An 18870-nucleotide genomic window follows, 5' to 3' on the forward strand; every position below is an offset into this window, starting at 1 on the left:
CACATATTAGCCACGGTCACATTGTTAATGAGGATGGGCTGAAGTTAAAACAAAAACAAAAACAACAAAAACAAAAACAAAAAACACGGAAGTGCTCAAGTGCTTATTGACAGTGAGCCCTGGTCTGTTCCCTATCAGGTTCATAAGTACCGCTCTTCTCATAAAGTAATTCAGAAGGCACGGCGGCTTGAGAATAAATGACCAAGGCTGATGCTTTGTGTAAATATGCAGGGAGAATAACACGCCACTAGATCATCATTTGACTCCTTGGGTGACGATGAATTTCAATGTCAGTTATTCGTCATCCTGAAGCCTGCCCCGTGATGATGCCTTTTATTGGTGTATCCTTGCGAACATATTTCAGCGCACCATGTGCCGGGGAGTTCTCGGGGCGGGCGCGTGGGGTCTGGGTGCTGGCCCTGTGCCCTCGCTGCCCCCCGCCGGTGGTCCCCTCGGGTCCCCTTGGCTCTTCTCAGCTCTCTCCTCTCCCCTCCCTTCCCTACAGCTGGCGGCGGGGGCTGCTCCTCTCAGAGCTCTGGGCCGGCTCTGTCAGCTGGGGCCCCCTGCGGCCGGCTGTGTCCCTCGCCGCTAGGACCTGCCAGTCTGCGCGCCATGGCAGCGGCGGCAGCATCCCCGCCAGCATCCCCGCCAGCCAGCGGCGGCGGCGGTGGCGTCCACGGCCGCCGCTGATGCTATTGTTCCCTAGTGTTAGTTGCTCTTTGGCTGCTTTTCTTCTGGAGCGAACAATAGAAGCAGGGAGAGCTTTGCTTTCTCTACTGGTGGAGAAGGAAGGACCGTCCCTTGCGAGAGTGGTGCGGCTCCGGAGGCTGGAGCGGCTGCGGACAGCATGGGGTTGCGAGCCGGGCGCCTGGCGTCCCCGAGCCGGGGCGTCCTGCAGCTGCTGCGGTTGCCACTGCTCTTGCTACTCCTGCTGAGCTCTGGCGCCCGCGGGGCTGCGGCGCAGGGAGACACCGAGGTGCCCACCCTCTATCTGTGGAAGACCGGTAAGTGGGACAGAGTTGTCCTTTGCTCTATCTCCAGATCTGGGGCTCTGATCCGGAGCGAGCTAAGGGCTCTTGAAGGAGCCTCTGTGTTTCCAGCTGGTCCTGATTATGCCAGGATCCTCAGGTCAAAAGTATGATCCCTGCAAGCGAATTAGGTCATGTCCTATGCCATTAGGAAAGAACAACATAACTAAGAGGCAACAGTGAGTCACTGGGTGATTGTTTCTCTAGCCGCTCGGCAGTGAATGAGGGCAGCGCTGTACTTTCATTACAAAGTGAAGTGCTTTTAAAATCTGTGTTTACAGTCTTAGACTTTCTAAAATGACATTCTATGAACAGGTAGACAGTTCTTTTTTATGCGGTGTTTTGGCAAACACACACACACACACAGAGAGAGAGAGAGAGAGAGAGAGAGAGAGAGAGAGAGAGAGAGAGAGAGAGAGAGAGAGAGAAAGAGATTTAAATGTATTAAGCATAGCTTTGTGGTGTGTGGGACACCAGGGACAAGCCCTGTGCAGACAGCTCTAACAGGGAAAACTGGATAGTGCAATTTGTAACGAGTGACTCAAAGTGATCTTTGACGCTGTGGAGTGATTAACATGGAGGTTTAGAAACTTTTCTTTCCGGGAAAGAAGTCTTTTCGCTTTGTTTTTTGACCAAACAAGAAAAGTAGCAACTCACTGCTCCTTAGACTCTCCATGCAAAGCGCTGTAGATGCAGAACACACAGGGAAACAACAAAACCTTAGAGCTCCAGGCTGCCCTCTCTGCTGAGGGCGGGTGGATGCTCTCCAACCACTATGGAAGATGGAATTCCTGAGCCTACCGGAAACTTCCCACACTCACCGGAGACAAGTGGAGGAGCTATTCTCCTTGCTTATAGCTGAGGATGACTTGAGAGTTCCTGAGTGAAGCCAAATATCAAGATAGGAACAAGATAGAAAGAAAAAGTGTCCAGATCACAGTCCAGGCAGAGTGGGTCTTCTGGCTTCAGTCCTCCGACCGACCTGCTGAGGAGGCAGATCCATTTACGTCAGAATCACACCGATGACTAGAGGTTTAAAGAAGGTTCATACATCCAAGCAACGTGCTGAGGCATTAAACAGAAAATCACTTAAAGACAAAACACCCTTTACCTTGGAGAATCGCATTATATACTAGTGCACTCTTGTATATGCACAAATACAGGCACAGATTAGTCAAAGCAAAGTCATTCTTGTGAACTTGCTAAGACTTTAAAGATCAGCTGCTTAGGGGACTACAGACAAAAGTCAAATTCCTTTCATTTTAAACAAAGAATTGAAAGTGGGTTTTATTATTTTTTTTTCTATTCTAATTTTATAGTAATTGGTAATACTTGGAAGTTTAGAAAGAGCTTCTCAGATAAATACTCGGGGCAACAGAACTGGGCTAGTTGAAATTTGTACTATCAAAGGAACATGAGCCAAGTAGCAATTCAGACAGAAAAGAACATAGAGAGCATTGCTGTGCTGCCTCTCAGGTGCCAATACATGTCAACATTAATGTCATAGCCGGAACACAAGCCAATTAGACCTTGATTCCAGCACCAGGTTCAGTTGTAGCCTTCTCTAAGAACAGTTCGCAGGTGTCCTCACCCCTCCATCAGTAGCTGCCTACAGTGTGATTGTACTTGCCTTTGACTATCCATACATGGTATGATGAAATCAAGTGGGTTATGAGAAACTAACTCATACATTGTCAGTTGTTGTGCAAATAGAAGCTAGTGGGAGGATGGTGGTACTATGTATTTTATGATGATTCTTTGTTTCTTGGGAAATAGTGGAACATTTAACTTGCTGAGCAAAATAATAATTTCTTCATGTATTTATCCACTGAAAGGAAGGGAGATGTTACTAAATCTAAAATAAGTTGGGAACAGTTCTCAAAGGAGTTAGGACAGAACAGAATACATTGTAACTAAAAAATGCAAAGGTGATAGAATCTTGTCTATAATTTGATGAGAAGCAAATTTGATTTAACTGAGGGGGAAGGGGAGAAGGAGGGGGAGGGGAGAGGGAGTGGGAGAGGGAAGGGGAGAGGGAGTGGGAGAGGGAGAGGGAGAGGGAGAGGGAAGGGGAGAGGGAGTGGGAGATGGAAGGGGAGAGGGAGTGGGAGAGGGAAAGGGAGAGGGAGAGGGGGAGAAAGAGGGAGGAGGAGAGGGGGAGAGGGGAGGGGGGAGGGGGAGGGGGAGAGGGAGGAGAGGCAGGAAGGGAATGGGAAGAGGAGAACAGAGAAGCTGAGGACATCTGCTCCAGTGAGGGGCTTTTGCTCTTTCTAATGTTTACAGGAAATGTGATGAAAGATGACATCACTAAAGTGGAAGTTTCACTGGACAAAGATATGGGACAGGAGCTTTTACTGCCAATAACATGTTGTTCACTGTGGTGAAGTCACAATGCCTGGCTCAACAATTAGAGAAGACAATATCTAAAGATCTATTCAGCCACTAAATATTTAATTTACATACACATATATGCAAATACACATAATTAAATACCATATATTTACATACTCAGACACTTGTGATTTTCATATACAGACTTTATCAGATTTATGACATATAATGGATGGTATATGATGTGATATGTTATAGTTTTAGGTCACATCACAACAAAGAGCTGTTAACAATTTACAGTCAGTTCTCACTGTAGAGGCTGAATGTGATGTGGCCACCTTTGCCCTTGACCAACTCAAAAATAAACAATACTTAAAACACACAATAATTGATACATGGCATACTATACTCATGAACATAATGCAATGACAGCAGGGATTGTATAGCTGATGAAACAGTTGAGGCGACACTCAATACAGAGTTGCTCTTTGCCTTTGATCTTGGCGTTTGCCGATAGTGAAGCACAGAAGAAAGAATATAAAATATGAAGACATACAATAATAGTCTGAAATCTTGAAAGTATTGGTGACAGTGACACTCAAGCCCAAATACTCAGTGGAAACTATTCAATATCAATAAAGTCAGCTTGAGAAAATTCTAGACCTCTGGGAAATCTTTTAGAATTTAACCTACAAGTAGATAGGAGCCATTGGAATCTCTAAGATGATAATATTTTGTTGTTGTTGTTGTTGAGAAAGGAGAAAGAAGACTCTAAAGGCTGTTGGGTAAATAAGAAGAGGAGAAAAGTATCACTACTATAGAAGTTATGGGAAAGCATGGAGAAATGCTTTGCTTTGCATGGCAGAAGTGTCAGCCCAGATTAGCATCCTTCATAAAGCCGCTATCAAAGTACCCATCATTTCAGCACTCAGGAACTAAGATGGGAGACAAGGAAGAAATGCCAAAATCCTTAAGTGTTGGGAAGAACATCAGTTTAATTCAGAGACATTGAATTTAAGGTCCAATGAATAGACATGATTGGGGAAAAACAATCTAATGATTAGAAGATTAAAAGGGAGAGCTAGGCAGAATTGGAAAACTAGTAACTCAATACGATTTTCATTTTGTGAGTAGTTTCCTAATGAAAACAAATATTGAAAGGCAAAGAAAAGATGTATCACAAAGAATATTACATTTTTAAGAGGCATGTCAGAAGTAGTAAAAAAAGAAGTTGAGAAAGTATTGTCAGAAAAGTTATAAGGAAAATATCTATAGGCACTTATTTGGTAGCTGTGTATTAATAAATCATAGTGAAAAAGTACAAGAAATTTCAAAAATTTGGGAATATGGGATTATAAACTATTACAGGAGCTATCAAGCTAGATGAAGAATTGTTGAGTGGTTGCTTGTTATCTATACTCTTTTAATTTGTAAAACTATTCCCATAATAATTTTTAAGTAATCAAAATCATCTGACAATTCCAAGAGAGGAGAGCTAACAAACTGACCAAACCAAAATGTGATTGACCATATAAGATCATCAGGCTATCACCAAATTAAGACATGGAGACTTACTCTCAATAAAGTCATAATAAACTCATCAAATGTACTTTTATAATAATGGGATCATTCTTGGATCTGAGAAACATGGAAAATAGTGTCCATCATTTGGAACTGGGTTATTTGCAAGTACTTGTCTCTCAAGAAAAGAATGTTCCTCACATTAGGTTCATACTACATAACTATACTGTTACTAACAGTCCTTACACATCCTTACACAGTTATTTTCATGAAAATAGTATCTTTATTCTTCAATTAAAAATATTTTCCTTTTACTGATAAGCACTACATAATTGAAAATAAAATTGCTTGAAATCTCTGTAGAAGATTATGTCTTCTTTGCATCATTCTACCTTCAGTTATGCTGGAAAGTTGCCTTTGTTTGGACCATAGCTTAGTATACTCATAAACCGGAGGCACCAGGGATACTCAGTCCTGGTCAGAGTGGGTTGAGAATATTCTATCTCTGTTACTTATGAAAATTATTTCATGTTTCTGATTTTTTTATTTTTATCTCCACAATGGTTTAATAGCACATATTTTCTAAGATTTAGTATAGTACAATTTATTATTATTATTATTATTATTATTATTATTATTATTAATATTTTTATTAGATATTTTCCTCATTTACATTTCCAATGCTATCCCAAAAGTCCTCCATACCTATCCCCCACCCCCCTACCCACCCACTCCCACTTTTTGGTCCTGGCGTTCCCCTGTACTGGGGCATATAAAATTTGCAAGTCCAATGGGCCTCTCTTTCCAGTGATGGCCGACTAGGCCATCCTTTGATACATATGCAGCTAGAGTCAAGAGCTCCGGGGTACTGGTTAGTTCATAATGTTGTTCCAGTATTATTAAAGTATTGATTCCTTTCAGAAGTTCAATAGTGATAGTTTTATTGCTGCTATTCTACATAACAAACAACACAATTTTGTAACCTCAATCAAGTCTGGCAATGTGTGTGAGCTCGCTCTAAAACACCCCCTTTGTCTTGTAAGTGCACTATTTATCTTATACTGATAAACTACAATACCACAAGTTCTAAGGAATATATCATTGTAGAATGACATGCACATGGACTGAGTTCATACAGCAGTGTTTTAACCCACACTCTACCTGATTATTCTGGTTATTTTGTATTAGAATAACAGAAGTTCTGAAGTGGGAAGGTACCTGTGAACTTTTAACAGATACTAAAGAGAAAGTGTCTAAATGGGTCCACTAATTAAGGTGCTCCTTATTTTTTATTCTTAGTTCCCCTAAAATGGCAGATGTAAAGTGAAAGGATTCTACTGGTGTCATCCATTTATTTGCTGGTATCAATGAAAGGACAAACAAAAATAGAAAATGAAGCTATGTAGATATAGGTTTAGCTAGTTTATTAAATTGATACTTTTTTTTGTTTGTTTTTTGTTTTTTGTTTCTCGAGAACAGGGTTTCTCTGTATAGCCCTGGTTGTCCTGGAACTCACTCTGTAGACCAGGCTGGCCTAGAACTCAGAAATCCACCTGCCTCTGCCTCCCGAGTGCTGGGATTAAAGGCCTGCACCACCACGCCCCGTTAAACTGATACTTTTTGAAGATCATATGAATGTGATCAATAACAAGCCCAACATTAATTGCATGATACAACCTTTTGTACTTCATTTAGTAATGATTCTGAGGGACTAATCAAGAGACTGAAATTCTATGTACGTAAAAGGGTGTTCTTTCAGAGTTTCATGCAGATATTCATCAAAAATGACACCGTATAACCTGTATTTCCTTTTCTTCAACTATCCTCTGATTCCCAAACACATCCTGTGTCAAATTTCTCCCCCCCCCCCCTTCTCCTCCTTCTCTATGTCCCATTCTTTTCTTGGTCAAAGAGTCTTTTTCCAGCAGTTTCTAAGAAAATTATATACCCACTTTTCCTTTTCTTCTAGAAGTCATGAACTAGGAAAATATGGAAGCAAAATATCCTTTTGAACTCATGGTTGTAGTAGCACAATGCTGTGTTGATGTTGTGGTCAGGTAACTAGAAAACCTAGTAGTTATAGCAGAAAGAGGCTTAGATTTCTTCATTGACTTGTAGGAGTGAGCACCCACAAGGAGTCCTTTAAACAATGGCTATTCAGTGCACATTTTGCTTACATAAATGGAAAAACATGGACCACTATCAAAGCAGAGCATTTAAAACCATCACACCCTGGATGGAAAACCAAGCCATTTAAGCATCAGATACAGACATTGATTATACAAATATAATAATTTAATTTATGCAGGCCTTATGCTATACATGTTCTTCCTTGGATTATGATATCATGAGCAATATCAGGATATTTGTGTCTTATAAATGAATGTGGTTGCATCAGAACAATAATAGTGACTATTAAGGTTGCTTGTTTTGAGATTAATGTAGTCCTAGCTGGCCTTGCACTCATAGTGATCTGCCTGCCTCTGCCTCCCGATTGATGGCTCTAGAGTTCTGGGATTAATGGAATCCACCACCACACCTGGCAACTCTACAGTATCTAGTATTCCCAAGTTATTTCCCATCCAAGTACTAAGCAGGCCAGCCTTTGCTTTTCTTCTAAGATCAGATGGATATGGGGCACAGTCAGACCGGTTTGGCTGTAGACTGGGTCGCACCATTTAAAGGTTATTTTTTTTCCCTCTGACAGTATCTGAGAATGTAATAGCAAATGTCACCAACCCAATGTGCCAGATTCTATCCCTGAATTCGAAAGACATGAGTGCTGAAGAAGGGAATCTACAGCTGGAATGAAGATAGCACTAATTACTCAAGTAATTATACACTTACATCCATCCATGTTTAATAAAGTGAGATATTTGAGAAGAAAATTTCAGGCCAGGTATATTTGAAATCCTCAAAATTTTAGACCTATGACTTCTAATCTCTTTGCATCTTGTTCTTTAGCTAGAAAATAGTTATGAATTATTCTCTATTTTTCCACACACTTTAAAGATAATAAGATAAACTTGTACAGAACTTAAGCAGCACTTGGTAATTACTCACAAAATACTTATCTGCTGCCTGGCAGTAATCCCAATGTGAACTGATAGCGCCTCCTCACTGGGAAAGAGTCAATAGCTAACATCTTTCCTTCCTCATTTTGGTTCATCCTGTATGGATCTATGTGTGCCTCCTGGGCCTTACTAGATCCGATAATTTTTTTTTTCTTGTCTGTTGCTGGGATCCAAGTATACCAGCTTTTAGCAAGATTCTGCAATGTAGAGGGATGTTGTGCCTTGATGCTTTTCCTTGAGATTGCACACATCCTTGCCAGGCTGGAAGTGCAGGAGGTGTGACTCTTTAAGTAGGACTGTGCAGTTTCAAAATGACCTAGTGTAGAAACACCTGAGAATATTCTTGGCAAAGTGTTTTTACTCTGTGATGTGTGAAGAGGAAGTGGAGGCTTCATTTCCCTAAGTGCAATGTGCATATGTGTGTATACATTTAGGTCACATATATAATTAGACTACCTCAATCTGGACTGTTTGTTATCTTCCAAGTAAAGTCATCACTGTGTGGAGGGCAGGTAGCCATGCAACTGTTTCATGCTCACTAAAAGATATCTACCTATACATTTTCCAAACTATGTAAAGCATTTTACATTCATGGTAGAATTACAATAATAATCTAATACACTATTGCAAGAATATTGATGCACATATACCTGCATATATGTGCCTACGTGTATAAATGAACAAATGCCAACACTTATGGCTAAATCACCACACAGAAATGAATTATTTATCTGCTGTTAGAAATTTTTATATCTCCTGAAAAGTGGTTTTATATGTGCTATTGATAGTACTGGCTTTAAAAATGTATTTAATTATTCATAATTTTTGCTAAAATATTAATTATATGCAATTTTATTTTATTGTGCTTTCTGCTTGTTTTTCTACTCAAGCACAAACTCTATTAAAGCACGTACTATACAAGTCCTTAAGCCACCTCCCATCAACATGAGAGTTCTAATTTAAGACACTTATATCTAACCATCTTCCTGTGTTTGTCACCCCAGTGTCTGAGCAATGACTATAAACTGCAGTGTCTGCACACATTTCTAAGAAATGCTTTTCTTTTAGTAGTATCTGTCTGCAGTCATATCAAACAAATTCCAACTTGTTTATGTCACAAATAGTTAACATTGATTACAACATCATGAAGACGTCAGTAAGAAATCGAGGTGGAATAAGGTGTACTGTGCACAGAGTCTTGCTTTCTAGAGGATATAGTTAAGGTACAGACACTTCAATTGTAGAACTACATAGTTTCCCCACACCCCCTCTTCAGTTTGTATTGATCAGGTTCAACTGAGTAGAACTGGTAGGTGTTTAGTGTCTACTTCATGGCACGCTCAGTACCAGGCACAGTGGAGCAGACCTGAAGAGTGTGTGAATCTGTCTCTCCTGGTGCTCCCCAGTAAGTCTGAATAGCTGTAGAGCACAGATGGAGGAAGACATTTAGAAGACAGTGATGATCTTGCCAAACAAGATATGCAAGGAGTATGTTTCCTACAATACATGCTTGAAAAATAAATAGTTTACAAATAGACACAAGCTAGAAGAGACAGTGGAGAAGGGGCACTGATAAAACAAAGACTGGAGGCTAGTAGAGGGCATACATGCCCTCAAGGCAGGTACTAAGGAAGCTGTAACAGAAGGGTTGCTAGTTCGAAGCCAGCCAGGCCTCAGAGAAAGAGACTCTACCTTAAAAACAAGTAAAACTTTTAACAAAGAAGGAAATGAAAGCCAGGAAGATGACTCAGCAAGTAAAGGATTCTGCTTTCGCGGGTCTCATCCTTGGCACATGTGATGGTTTGTGTTTGCTTGGCCCAGGGAGTGGCACTATTAGGAGGAGTGGCCTTGTTAGAGTAGGTGTGTCACTGTGGGTGTGGGCTTAACACCCTCACCCTAGCTGCCTGGAAGTTAGTATTCCACTAGAAGCCTTCAGATAAAGATGTAGAACTCTCAGCTCTGCCTGCACCATGCCTGCCTGGATGCTGCCATGCTTTCCACCTTAATGATAATTAAATGTTGTCCTTATAAGAGTTACCTTGGTCATGGTGTCTGTTCACAACAGTAAAACTCTAACTAAGACAGTACATGTAAGTTAAAAGGAGAAAAATAGCATCTACAAGCACCATTTCTCTGCCACACATGAGACAATACTCTCTCTTACACACATAAATATACAAATAAATTAATAAATAGAAATTAGTGTTTTGGGTTATAGGGTGATGTGTTAGTAAGTGTTGATGGGTGAGGCATAGGCAGATTGTACAAAGATAGATATGATTCTAAGGATTTGGGGCTTGCCACGTGGGGATCCATTCCATAAATAACCACCCAAACCAGACACTATTGTGGATGCCAACCAGAGCTTGCTGACAGGAGTCTGATATAGCTGTCTCCTGAGAGGCTCTGCTAGTGCCTGACAAATACAGAAGTGGACGCTCACAGCCATCCATTGGATGAAGCACAGGGTCTCCAATGAAGGAGCTAGAGAAAGGACTGAAGGAGCTGAAGGGGTTTGCAGCCCCATAGGAACAATGGTATGAAGTTATCAGTATCTCCAGAGCTCCCTGGGACTAAACCACCAGCCAAATAAAACACATGGTGGGACTCATGGATCTAGCTGCATATGTAGCAGAGGAAGATCTAGTTGGTCATCAATGGGAGGAGAGGCCCCATTACAGGGGACTGCCAGGGCCAGGAAGTGGTAGTGGGTCGGTTGGTGAGCAGGGGGAGGGGGGAAGGGATAGGGGGGTTTTGGAGGGGAAACTAGGAAAGGGGATAACATTTGAAATATAAATAAAGAAAATATCTAATTAAAAAAAGAAAATAGGAAAAAAAAAGAATTTTGGGCTTGGCTTTCTGTCCTTTGGTTTATGGAAACAAATATGTATATATGTATACAATATTGCCAGGAGTAAAAGTAAATAATTGCAAATTCATGATTGGTATTCTAAATAAACTTCTATCATCTTCTTGCAAACTTTGCAAGAAAAAGAAACACTGCCTTTATTAATGCTAGTTAAACATACTTTAAAAATAATAAAATTTTAATATTTGAAGTTAAAGTTTAATCACATAATTTTCTTCATTTATTTTCCTGGAGTCAATCTTCCCATACAACCATTTTAAATCATGGTCTCTGTTTATTTGTTGTTACATACATATATTCCCAAATATTCAAATACAACCTGCACAATCAACATATTATTTGCACGTATGCATTTCAGAGCTGGTTTCTTGGCATTGAATAACTTGGGGGGTTCTTGCTTGGAGAAAACCATTTCTCCTGCTTTCAGTTTAGCTGACTGCAATTCTTGTCTAGGGTTGGGGTTCCCAAAGATTTTAACTTTTCATGTTAGCACATCCATTGCTGTAGTTGTTGCTTGTGTCCTGTTGATGAGACTTCGTGAGTGTGTAATCTCTGACATTTCTAGGAGGCCCAATATCACAGCAGAGTTCCTGTTGCTCTGGCACTTGCAATTTTTCTTCCCACTCTTGGACAATTATTTCTTCTGCTGAGAACTCTTTGTTTAGATCTGAAGCCTATTTAAAAAATATATTGTAGGTTGTTTGTTTAACTCTCTTTTTTTCCTTGAGTTCGTCATATATTCTACATAATAATCCTTTATCAGACATATAGCTAGCAAAGATTCTCTCGTATCCTGTGGGCTTCCTCTTTACCCAATTGATTGCTTCTATATATGTCCAGGGATTTTTACTTCTGTGAAGTCTCACTTGTTAATTTTGGTCTAAATTCCAGGGCAAATGAGTCCGAACAGGAAGTACTTTGCTATACTGATATCCGGTAGGCTTTTGCTTCCTCTCTTCCTTCCTTCCTTCCTTCCTTCCTTCCTTCCTTCCTTCCTTCCTTCCTTCCTTCCTTCCTTCCTTCCTTCCTTCCTTTCTTCCTTCTTTTCTAGCACTTTCAGTGTTTCAGTTTTCACATTTAGATCTTTGATTCACTTAGAATTAGGTTTTTTTGCAGGAGATATAATGAATAGATGGCTCCATTTTCTAAGATCTTTCTCTATATCTTTCTTCAATGATTTGTTTTAATTATATAGGTCTTTCTTGGTTAGATTATTTTTAATACAAGTTTTGAGGCCATTGCATGTGGGATTGTATCTATGGTTTCTTTTTAGAATATTGTTGGTATATTAAAATCTTATGCTTTCTAAAGTTAATTCTGTATCCTGCCTTGTTATTAAAATTGTCATTTCTAGAGGTTTTCTAGGTTAAAAAAATGAGATCCCTTATGTATAACATATCACCTGAAAATAGGGATATTTGACATTTCTTTTCCTGTTTCCATCACTTTGATATTCTTCTCTTGTATTACTGTTCCTGCTATTTCTTCAAGCAATGTATTGGAACAGAGTGGGTATAGTGGATAGTTCTGTTTTATTCCTGATTTTAGTGGAATTGCTTCAAGTTCTCAAATATTTAGAGGATTTTGAGTAGGTTCCTCGTATATAGTTTTTATTGTATTGAGTTTTCCCTTTTTCATAATGCTATTTACTTTCTAGCACCTTTATCATGAACACATGTTAGATTTTTCAAAGATCTTTTGTGCAGCTAGTCATTGAGTTTGTGTGGTTTATTACACTTATCAACTTGTGTATTTTGAAACATCTTTGGGACAAAGCCTAATGGTCTTGATGGATGATATTTCTGATGTATGTGTGTATTCAATTTGCAAATATTACACTGAGGATTTTGTGTCTATGTTCATTGAGGATATTAATTGTAGGTTCCTCCCTCCCTCCCTTCCTCCCTCCCTCCCTCCCTTCTTCCCTTCCACCACCCATGGCTCCTGAGCTGTTACAGATAATTACAGAAATGCAGCAAGATCTCTGGGCTTGACTCTGAGCTCTATAAAACAGCTCCTGACAGTTTGCAGTAGTAACTGAATATCTCTAAGGGGAGAGTCATCAAAGCAGATTTGGATTTATGGAATCGAATAATTCATAAAGTAAGACTAGACGGCAGCTAAGATACATCTCTTTGCTTGTCTCTTGCGGCAAAATTTAATGGGTGCTTCTTCAGCTCCCTTGGCTTGTGTTGTAAGAGAGCTGGCTTTGCGCTGTTTCAGCCATGAAAGTTCCATAAACAGAATTAATATCACATCAGACAAGGTGGCGTCTCAACCTTGGCAGATCAAACACTATAGAGCTGTGATTTCCTGGCTATCACAAATTTTCAAAATTCCTCCTCTTGCGGTAATTTTCTATTTTGATAGCATCATCTAAAAGCTAAGTTAATGAAAAATCTTTTATGAAAAAAATGTGACAATATTATGGGAAATGAACTCATGTGCCTTGTTATTTGATACAAGATAGATTTCCTTTGTGACCATATGATAAATAGTTGGAATTTTTACTACAGTGTCATTTTTAATAGCCATGTTGGACATAAGGTTTTACCATGCAACCATTCATTTACGAAAATGACAATTTAGTGCCTTTTTAGTATATTTACAAAATGGCTCACGCATAACTCTCATAATTCTGGATCATTCTCATTACTGTCCCAAAGACATTTTGTGTTGGCTAGTCATTGCCTCATGGCCCATGTAAGTACAATGTTGGTGGGTTTTATTCTTTCCTATAGATTTGTTAATTGTTGACATTTTGTATGAACAGAATTATATCCTCTGGGTTCAGAATTCATTTATGTTGTTATATGCATCAGCATATGACTTCTTTATCTTGCCCTCTACTATATAATAAACCCATCAAGTTTTTCTTTATATTGTCCTCTACTGTATAATAAACCCATCAAATGATGGGTTCATTTTATAAATCCATCATTTTTTAAATCTATTTGATGATAGACATTTAAGTTATTTCTACTTTGGGACTCTTGTGAACATTATCAATGATATTTTAGTTTGTCTACATATGTTTTAGTTCTTCTGGCATCTGGGCAGGACAAATCGTCTCTATCCATTGGTTGTTATGACTACTATAACCTCAGAGGAAAGAGCTTTGTGAATCTGGTTAAATTTTGGGAGCTTCCTGAGACTTGGAAGTATCGTTCATTTATTAGAGTTTGTACTTGCCTTGTAAGTTTTGTGTACCTTCTGAGCCTTAAAGATCCCCATTCTAGAAGAGATATTTTCAACTTATCACTTCTTTTGCATTTTTCATATTAATGAAAAAGTATAGATTTTTATTAAAACAAAAGCATATGTAATATCCCTCTCATTTAAAGAAAGAGTAAGCATATTTAACAGAGTTTCAGAGATTTGGCCTAAACCTCATTTTTACTGCTATCTCTTGCTATATTTTATGACACACGCAAAATTGGTCAGTCCTGAAATGTTGTACACAGAAATAACATTATATGTACTGAGCAGGTTATTATCATATACTTAGTAATAGATATTCACACATACAGACACAGAGCAAAGAATAAGAAGCCATGAATTTGAGTGAAATAGAGAACAACTAAGGGGAAGAAGTTGAAGGGAGGAAAGGGAAGAAGACAATTGTTGTAATTAAACTTTGATTTCAAAAAAAATGAAATATGTCTATAAAACAGATTTAGGTATAATTCCTAGTATTTTAACTGTAGAATCCAAGTGGAAATTATTCTCCAGTTATGTGAAGATTAAGCTTATCAAATTAAATTAGCATTTTATAGTGCAGATAATATTTTATGAAAGAAATATGATGTTAAAACTCTGAGATAAGCATAGAAACCTTTGCGAAATCATCAAAAGTTGTGTTTTTATAATTAGTTCAACTATCCAATACACTGAAAAATGAATGCTTTAATTAAACCTATACCATTTGTGCTCATATCTTTCGGTAATGGCAGATAACATATCCAATCTAAACAATCAATTGCTCATTTACCAAATACAAACATATCATCACACCCTTCCAAGATACAATGAATCATGTGTCTCGTTTCAAGTCATAATTCAATACTCATTTTTACTGTCTTGCTACCCTTTTTATTGTGGCCATTCTTGAACACGCAGCAGAGCAGTTAACACTGAGCATCTAAAAATCTTTCTTCGGCTGTATGTCTCCCCAGATATGACGTGTAACCCCTCTTCCCTCATCTTCCTCCTAGCCTCTTTCCCTCATACCACCTCTTTCTTTTCCATGCCACCTCAGGTTTCCTTCACTCTCTCCTTAAACTTTCCCCTTTGCTGGGCTCTTCTTTCCCTCCACCTTCAGCTTCTCTCATCTGGCCATCTGTCTCTGTTCTGCACAATATTGCACCGTGCCTTTACTTTCAGGGAATCTTGTAAGTGTGTAAACTGATATAATTTATTGACCAGCATTTATCAACAGTAGATCTGCTGACATTCGCAGCATCCTACACTGAGAGATTTGCGTTCCAGCTGCAGCTTTCTCTTTCCTTTCTCCCCAGAATGAGACAAAAATGAAAACTTTACAGCATTGTTAATAGACGTCTGAAGGCATCTAAGCTGATATATTCAGTGTGGACTGCTGTATGGAATGCAGCTGTGAAATGAGCTAAATTTTATTATTGCAGGTAAAAGAACAAGTGTAAATTTATTCAAATGAAATCCTTTGCAAGCATTACTGTCTATAGGCTTTGGAAACATTCTCATTCTGTCTCTTGCACTTTAAATATTTCTGAAGATACTCCATGTCTCAGGACATGTGACAATAGAGATGGACGTGAGTCCTTCAGCATTCAGAGCTATGCATAGTTTTTGTTTGTTAGTTTGTTTCTTTTAACCACCAGGGAAATATATTTTTAAATTCAAAATCAGATTTGTGCTTGGCTTATTCTAAACACAGGACTAATATCAAATATTTCTTGATATACAGTAGAAGTGATTCCCAAATGCACCATTTTATTGCCTGAGTATCAAGACAACAATTTTTAACTCAGAAGAAATGTAGAGTATTTTTATTATTTTTGTGCAACACACACTTGTGTTATAAGTTTTGTATATGTGTGTGTGTGTGTGTGGTAAGAGTCAGGGAGAGCCTGTTGATTAATGTGTACAGAAAACTTCACTTTTAAATCAAAGATTGGTTAATGGGCAGGACAAACATTACACACAAATTACCAAGTTTTAAAATACTAAAAACCAATATAATGCATTTAACACTAGCATTATATGTCACATAACATATTCGGAATGCCTTCTAAAGTTTGAAGTACACCAGAGTCCTCGCTAATGAACAAGCATGTATTGCTTTTATGGAACTGTGAAGTTCTAAGAGAAATCTGTAGTTAGTGCAATGCACAAGTGAGCAAAATTTGATGAGTCTTTGTTTTCCGAGGTTAATTAAGATGTAAGGCCTATTTTAAAACACCAATATTTTTCTGAATGATTTCTTCCAGTTAAAACTTCACTCACAGCCAGATTTTGGGGGTGAGACTCAAAGCATTTGTTTGTTAGGCCCTCATGCCTTCCAGGGTTTCCCCCATGCATGCACTTGCGTAGTTCCCATTATTTGCTATGTCAGATTAATTTATCTAGGTTAGGAAAATCAACGAAAAGTGAAGACAAAGTGTTGTTTTATCTTTTACCCGAACACCCCATCTCTAGTTTAATGCTGGAAATATGACGTTGATACTAATATTAGTGCGCTGTGCTCTATGCCTCTGTATTTACGGAACATGCCTCTGACTGAACTCTGGGCTGCATACTACTGGTTATGGGGACACTGGACACAGGATCTCATCTCACTCTCTATCACTGATGAGCTCATGTCTTTGAAAGAGATGCAGAGGCATAACAGCCATAAATCAGTATAATTGGGGCTATCAGGAAAGCATGTTTGAAGTGCTCTCAGGATACTGAAGGGAGTGATCGATTACTTTGGGCTAGAAACCAAGACAGGCCTGACAGAGACATTTACAATTTTTCCTGGGCTCTACAAGACAAGCAAAAGTCTTAGATTTGAAAGAGGAAGGGCTGTTGTGTAAAGGAACACAAAGTGCGTAAGTGTTTTCTCCCCTCAGAGTGTCCCTTTTCCTGCCCGTGTGCTAAACATGTCTCTGCTGGGCTTCTCACCAGGCTTCCAGAATCCTTTTGTTTCACCTCTAGTTTCAATTCTTAAAGCTGATACGTTTATGTTGGCAGCTATGATCTGTGCCAGTTTCTACTGCCTGCTCAGCATTTCAGTGTTTCCATGGCGATGGTCAAGCTTCAGATACTTACTTCTTTCCTGGTCTACTACTTGCCCAGTGTCCTCAGTTCCTTGCTGTTTAACTTCTCCACAATATCCACTGCCCCAGAAACTGTTTATTCTGCATGATCCCGGTTGCATCAAATAGCTAAAGTTTCTTAAGAGCTGTACCTTTCAGCTGTTATCACATCCATTTTATTCTTTGGTACAGGTAAGACCTGCTGGAGGATCCAGTGAGAAAACAAATTTTGTATGACACATGAAAAATACAGTTATCATCTGCTTTAGAACTGAGAATGAGCTGAGGGCACAGCTCCCCTGATTCTCTTCAGCAGTCCATTTTAGAGAAGGCAAGTTTATTCAATGTTGTAAAGGTGTTTACAATAATATTTAGCATAGTTAATTCTGATTTTCCTCTTCACAAAAAACATAATTTCACACATTCATCAGTGTAATTATCAAGTGGTAATATTTTTCTCCAATAAGTAACCTATGTTTAAAAAACAAGTGCGTGTGGGTACCAACACCAAGAGAGAAGGGTAGTTGTGGTTAGTAATGTTTAATAGGTAGCTGGAAGATAAGCAACAGTCATCTTCCTGATGTGGCAGCATATACATGCACATTTGGTATGTGCATCTAATTGACACCTCCGCACACTTGGTATGTGCTTCTTTCAAATCCCAGCACTGGTTTTGTAGATGCTCAGGTTTTACACCATACTACTTATATGTCTATTACCTTATTGCAACAATGAAAACTCCCAGAGGCAGGGACTATGTCACTCAGTCTCTCCCCAAGCATCTTTTGCACGCTAAGTACCGGTACGTGGTTAACAGATAAATTGTTGGTGAATCTTCCTTTACAGTGCACAGAGTTTCACTTTATGACACTCAGATGCCTTTCTTGTTTCATTATTCACTGAAAATCTAGCCTTCTTTTTAAAAAGTATAGGTCTTATTAACATATGGATTGCATACTTGCCATTGTTTAATATTGACTTTGCATGCTATATCCTTCTTTCTTATAGGCAAGTTTCTGCAGATTAAACTCCTGTAGTTCTCTCTCCTTGTATATGTCTGAGGTTTTGCATAGGATACAATAAAGGGATGAATAAACGTGTTCACTGTTCAATACAATAATTATGTTATTAGTGAATAATTAATTACTATTAGCAAGGAATGAAGACATCTATTTACGAAACTGGAACTGGACATAAAAGCTTAAATCCTTTTTCTAGCTTGTCTTCCTTCATATGCTAGAAAATTCAAGGCTTTTTATTTCACATATCTTTCTAAATTTCCCCAAAGAAGATAGATCCTGAATATAAGCAGAGTAGCTCAGAAAGCAGAAAGAGGTTCTGCAGACCCCCAAGGGGGAGGGGCTCTCTGCAATGGCACTCATGTAAGGTATGCAGAGAGAGTGTCACTATTGCTCTAACAATGCATGTTTCTTATCATATATTTTGATTTGAAGTTTGGAATTACTGGAGCTAGGTAAAATCCAGGAAAACAGGCTTATAAAAAGAAGATACTTTAAAGTGCACACACACACACACACACACACATATTCTTTATATATGTATTTTTATGCTTTATACATAATGCTTTAATGTAACATATAAATGCTTTAAAGTAAACATATGAAATAAATATATGAAAGCATATATGTATTATATATATATATTTACTTCAACAAATCATATATATACATTCATATCTATATACTTCTAGCCATGTATGCACAGATGCAAAATTTATACCAGAGAATATTCTAGAGTAGATGTATAAG

General features: G+C 38.6%; 1 protein-coding gene across 1 annotated transcript in view; it reads left to right on the forward strand.

Moving 5' to 3' along the window:
* Window positions 1-395: 395 nt before the first annotated feature.
* Thsd7a (thrombospondin type 1 domain containing 7A) overlaps window positions 396-18870 on the forward strand; it is a 420538-nt gene continuing 402063 nt past the window's right edge. The window contains exon 1 of the mRNA XM_085840819.1: window positions 396-1004. Within this exon, the coding sequence (XP_085696945.1) occupies window positions 848-1004 (157 nt within the window). The 5' untranslated portion in view covers window positions 396-847. The remainder of the gene's footprint in view (window positions 1005-18870) is intronic.

Source organism: Mus caroli, unplaced genomic scaffold (assembly GCF_978045245.1).
Source record: "Mus caroli unplaced genomic scaffold, Mus_caroli_1 scaffold_7, whole genome shotgun sequence".
NCBI classification, from domain to species: domain Eukaryota; kingdom Metazoa; phylum Chordata; class Mammalia; order Rodentia; family Muridae; genus Mus; species Mus caroli.